Here is a 6,072-nt window from a genome sequence, read left to right on the forward strand (position 1 = left end):
CAAATATTTTCATCTTAACAGCCATTACCTACTTTACTCAGGCTTTCACAGTTCTTTAATTGTCTCCAAATCAAAAACAGATTCTCGGCCAGGCATGGTGGTGCATGCCTGTAATCCCAGCACTCAGGAGGCTGAGGCAGGAGGATCACTGTGAGTTCGAGACTAGCCTGGGCTACAAAATGAGTTCCAGGTCAGTCTCAACTACATAGTGAGACCCTGTTTCAACCCCCCCAAAAAAAAAACAAACAAAAGAAACCCCAAAGCAAAAACAGATTCTCCATTTAACCTTTACAAATTACCATAAATATGAATGCAGTGACACTCATCTCACAGTATCTGGTCATCTCACTTAAAAATATGATATATCACACTTTTATTCACACATAAAATGGATCAGTGGACCATCTATTTGTGATTTAACAAAGAAACGGTTTACATATAAAATAAAATATAAGAATACCTACAGTTAAGTTTGCAGAGTTTTGAAATTCATTCTCTGGAGATAAATCAACTTGGTCAAAAGAATATGTAAAACTTTTGTCAGGATAACTTTTAATAGCAATAATCACAGAAAATGATTCTGAGTATCCATGAGCCTGAATTACTACATTTTCAGACGTTCCAAGATAGAATACTTTCGGGGCTGAGACAACATACCTGTTGAAACAGTAAAATTATACAGTCAATATGTTAATAGGAGTTTAAATATTTTCACTTCATAGGATCAATATAAATTGTCAACATTTTTTAAAGCAATATATTTTTTATTTCCCAAAAGTTTGTTAGCTGTAGTAAAGCCAGGATATTTACAGAAAACATTGTGAGGAATGAGATTTCAAGAAGGTAGATAAAAGTGATCTTGATCAGCTGTATCTCGGAAATGTTTAATAGAACTCCCTATAAGAAGTGTAAATACACTTAGGAGTATATCTTCAATATGTATCCATTTTCTTGTTCTTTATGGCTGAGTAATATTCCATTTTATAGAAAAACCACAACTTCTTTATCCAGTTTCCAACGGATGGGCAAATAGGCTGTTTCCAAGATTTAGCTATTACAAACTGTGCCGCTATAAACATGGGTGCACATACTTCTCTGTGATATGATTCTTTTAGTAAGTGAAATAAATAAGTCACACATGCATAAATACCGAATAGTGTCCCTGGTGTGAATAATCTGCAACAATGCATAAGATTCTAATAAGATTACTGACATTTAGAAATGGGAAGAAGGAGCTAAAGGTATAGGGAAGGTGTGATGGGTAGGAGAAGAGTAAAAAGGGAAAAGAAAAAAATGTGAGAGAATGAAAAGATGAAAATAAAGTGTTTGTAGATGGGGAGGGGAGGAGGGGGTGAAGGGAGGGCAGAGGTAAGGGGAAAAAATGAGAATCAAGACTTGTCATGTAGAGGTACATGATCCCAACAATGAATGTAACTATACTGTATCCCTAAAATGTACCAATAAACTCAATTAAAGCTGAAAAAAAAATTAAAAAAAAAAGAAGTGTAAATACAGATCATAATTCTGTCTTTTGACTAATCCACTTTCAAACAAAATAGCAATCAGAGACTTACTCTTCCCTAGAGGCACATATGAGAGCATTGTATTAGAGGATACAAGCGCTGTATCAGGGTACAAGTCATGCATATCTCACAAAGTGCTTGTATTAAAACACAGACTAGCAGCAGTGGAACAGAGGAAAGACATTCACTTGGGTGCCTCAGGAATCAAAAATTAATTTCATCAGACATTGATTGAATTCTGCTTTCTATAAAATTACAACTAAAATACATTTCAAATGAAAATAATATCTTTCACTTACACTTGCTCCTGACCCCAACTTCCTCCCAAGTAGAAAAAAAGACAAACTATGCTTAAAATTTGCATGGCTGGAGCAGCGTAGGATCACTGACACAATCTTTTTGAAACTGCTCTGCTTTTTTGTGAACTCAGCATGAAGAATTTGTTTAAAATAGTTGTTAATTATTAATGTCAAACAGTAAGATCACTGAGAGAGAAACCTTGGAATTTAAATAACTTTTTTTTTTGGTATTGGAGATCAAACTCAGGCCCTTGCTGCTTGTGAGGCAGGTGACAGAACCACTGAGCTAAATCCCCACCCCATAAATAACTTTTTAATGTCCATGGGTATTCTGGGATTCAGAGAGGGGAAGTTTGATTTTGATATTCAAAATGGAAAAGACACCTTAAAGTGAGTCTATAGGGAAATGTTCCAAAGACAAACACAGACACAAAATATCTGAAGGTTTATCAAACATGGTGCCAGATATTTGGAACCAAAAACAAACACACAATAAAAACAACAGACTTTCTGGTCAAATTTCATAGTAACCATACTTGGGTAATTTAGGCCAGAAACAGTTAACATTTTCAAATATTATGCTGATTGAAAGGAAGCCATTTAGGAAAGTGTCATAACAGTCTGAGGAAAAGATGGTAGCATTTAGATCTGATTAGAAATATTTTAAGAGATTGAATTAATGTCTTACTGGGTGAAGTAAAATAAGTGATAGGTAACTATTCATTTCACAAATATTTATTGACTTCTTTTCTAGGTGTCAGGCACTGTGCTGGATTGAGGTTACATGGCAAACATAATAGAAACTTGTAGAACTCACAGATCAGAAGGGATATAAATTTTAAGCAAAATCATTTACACATATTGTAAGTGTTAAGACAGGAAGTAGCTAGAATAAATGGCTTTGAAAAAGGAGGGTCGTCCTGCCTTAGAGCCTGCTTTCCAAGCTATATCTGAGTTGCAAGATAACCAAGAAAATATCTAAAGGTGGGGAGAGGGTGTGCAGGTCCATTTTGGATCCCACTTTCTGGAACTAGCTTCACCTTCTGAGTTTATATCAACACATCACCAGGATACCCAGGTCTAAACACAATGGTAAAATGCAGGTAACTTAGATTATACATGATAAGTCCCCTCTGGTCTTCTGCAACCCTCAGCTGACCCCAACCCTAAGTACCACGTCATTGACTATTCAGATTTGACTTCTATGTGGGCTTTGGGTGCCATGATGGTTCCTCCAAGGGCCATAAAATGGCAAACTCTACCACCTGATGGAGGGGCTGAGTCAAGCAACTCATTGGCAGAAGTCACATTTCAGTCCAAGCCCTCAATCCCACCGCAAACCCTGAGCTTTAAAATCCTCAACATCAAGCCTCTCTTGATGCCTTGAGCTCTTCTCACTGGCCAACTCCCACTTGGTGGAATACACCTTGTCTTTCCTCTTTCAAATAAATCATTGATTCTACTGCAATTCTTGGGTGTCTTGCTCAATACTTTATTCAGGACATCATGAACTGGGACAAGATCCCCAGCCTGGTAACAGTGAGATCAAAGTTATAATGAATTTTTACATAAAATATTTTTAAATGATTACAGTGACACATTATTATTTATCCTCCTTCAAAATATTCCTCTCTGTCACTGTCTTTCCTTCTCTCTCTCTCTCTCTCTCTCTCTCACACACACACACACACACACACACACACACTTCACACACTTTTCCATGCCACTTTCTGAAGTACTCTTTTCACAGGTGTCTTTTCATGGTTGCCTTGAGGTCCTGAATCAATTCAAAACATTTATGGCAATTTCTGTCAAATAAAAATATTACAGCATGCCCTCATGCACCTTATCCACCAGACAATCTGACACTATGCAACTTCTAGCTCTTTCCCAAGTCAAAATGGTCATTTATAAAAAACAAATGTTCTGCCTCAATTCAGGACATCAAGGCAGCCATGACAGCACAACTAAAGATACTTACAAAAGAGGACTTTTATAACTGCTTCCGAAAGTGGTGAGAACAACAGGATACACATGTTCCAATTGAAGGGAAATATTCTGAAGGGGATTAAGGGCAAAGTGTCTTTTGGGGTAATTTTTAAAAAATTTAAATATGGACTATATTTTTTACACCTCTGCAACTGTACAGTCATTATTTGAAGAAAAATACAAATTAAAGGAGACAATAGAACTGGGGGCTTCAGTTAATATGCTGTAGACAAGATGCTTTCCTGAGGAAGCAAAGATTGATATGGTCTGTGAAGGAAGGCTATGAATTAACAGGGTTAAAATAGACAAGGTCAAGCATTGGAGGCAGCATGGATTATGTGCCGAGGCTGGTGTACCTGGGAGCCCACAAAAGAAGGAATAAATATGGAGGTGAATTCAGAGAGACTGACAGAGGTGAATCTAGAGAAACTGGGTTCGATATGGCAGATCTTATAGGTTTCAATAAATACTTCATTCCGTACAAACTGCCAGCTTTAAAAAAATAAATAAATCCCTCTAGCTGTCTTACTGAAATGTGTTGATAGAAGAGGAAGGCAAGCGAGCTTGTAGACAAATTAGTTAGAAGCTGTTATATGGTATGGGCTTGGGTGTGGGTACGCACTAGTGGAGATGTACAGAAGTGGACCGGTTTGAAAGGTAGGTAAAAGCTAAAAACAAATAGGACTCAGGGATTGATTGTGTGTGGGAAAGAGAAGAGAGGCCCCAAGAATGACTCCAAGACTTCTAACTGTTTGCAGAGTGCTGGCAACTGGTCAGGGTACAATGGAAGAAGAACTGGATGAAAGGAGAATGAAGGCAGATGATAAATTGTTTGCACTGAATTTAAGATGTTGAGTTTAGGATGCCCAAGAGATAGACACCAATGAAGTAGACAGTTGGAAAAAGGAACATCTGAAACTCAGAGAAAGGTCAGGTTGAAGATATAAATATCAATATAAAAGCAGTTTTGGAAGCCATGGGTGTACATGAAATTGTCCAAGATCAGATTAAAGAGAGCCTAGAAGGAAATTAGGCTAAATAGAGAAATACGAACCAAAACAGGAGTTGTAGAGTGGCATATTAGTCAGAGGTGATGGAAATGATAGTGGGAGAATTCTTTGAGGATACGTAGAGCATCTTAGTGTACAGGAAATAGTGTTGTCTGCCAAGGACTGAGGAGAGTTTGGTGGTGATTTGAGGGGAGCTGCTACTCGTGGGCAAGGAGAGAGCGACCCCAAGGATTGCCCAGGATAGCACTAAGGTTTTTTAATATTCTCTGATGACTGATCAAAATAGCCTCTGATGCATATCCTTAAATGTTGTGCTTGGATATCGAGGAATCTGTCGTGTAAACTATTTACTCCTTTATTTGCAATTAGTATATAGAGAATTTGAAAGAAAATGTATTACACTTGAAGTGCTGAATTTCAGCTATATCAATAGGGAAGACTGAGAAGTTAAGCTACTAAAATGATATAAACTCAACTTATACAACAAAATCAGATTATTAATACTTGTGTAGGGAGAGTTTCAGGGCCTACTTTGCTAGATAGATAGTCCGGTGCTACCCAACATACTGAAAGAATCCTTTGAAGCAGCAGATATTTTGATCCTTACTCATTGATCACTTATTCCTTCACGTATGATAACTATCCTTATGTTTTGTCATGACTTATGTACAGACAATATTTCATCTAGCATTATCAAAGATACAGATATGTTTTCTGAGTGTTTTATTTTATGTCAGTTCCATTTTTGACAGGAAATTTGTCCCAAATGTTGTCTTGAATTCAGTGCCTTATTGGACAAAGAACATTGACCTGAAGCAGAATGTTGTAGCCACGCCATTCCAATAGCAGAGCTATTCCAACCCAGTTGATTTCATGTATTTCCATTAACGTGTTTTGCTCATAGCCATAAGAAATAATATTCTCAATCTTGCTTCCCAATCATAATACATATTATTATTATTAGAAATAAATGTAATGATTGTCTCTTAGTTAGAACTAAGAGACAATCTACAATGTGGGAAAAAATTTTTACCAGCTGTACCTCAGACAAAGGACTATTATCAAGGATATATAAAGAACTCAAAACAATCAGTCCCCCCAAATATAAAGACCCGATCCAAAAATGGGCATCCGAAATGAACAGACATTTCTCATACAAAGAAGTGAAAGCAGCAAGAAAATATATGAAAAAATGTTCCACATCACTGGTCATTCGAGAGATGCAGATGAAAACAACACTAAGATTCCACC

The 6,072-nt window shown here is 36.9% G+C and overlaps 1 protein-coding gene across 1 annotated transcript in view; it reads right to left on the minus strand.

Annotated features, from left to right (window-relative positions):
• LOC104847513 (complement C5) overlaps positions 1–1,928 on the minus strand; it is a 39,366-nt gene extending 37,438 nt beyond the window's left edge. Inside the window, exons 1-2 of the mRNA XM_010602940.1 lie at positions 1,823–1,928; positions 465–657 (exon numbers count right to left, since the gene is read on the minus strand). Of these exons, the coding sequence (XP_010601242.1) occupies positions 465–657; positions 1,823–1,887 (258 nt within the window). The 5' untranslated portion in view covers positions 1,888–1,928. The remainder of the gene's footprint in view (positions 1–464; positions 658–1,822) is intronic.
• Between the last annotated feature and the right edge of the window lie 4,144 nt (positions 1,929–6,072).

The sequence above is a fragment of the Fukomys damarensis genome, unplaced genomic scaffold (genome assembly GCF_012274545.1).
Source record: "Fukomys damarensis isolate Sample0158 unplaced genomic scaffold, DMR_v1.0_HiC HiC_scaffold_36, whole genome shotgun sequence".
Classification (NCBI taxonomy): Eukaryota; Metazoa; Chordata; class Mammalia; order Rodentia; family Bathyergidae; genus Fukomys; species Fukomys damarensis.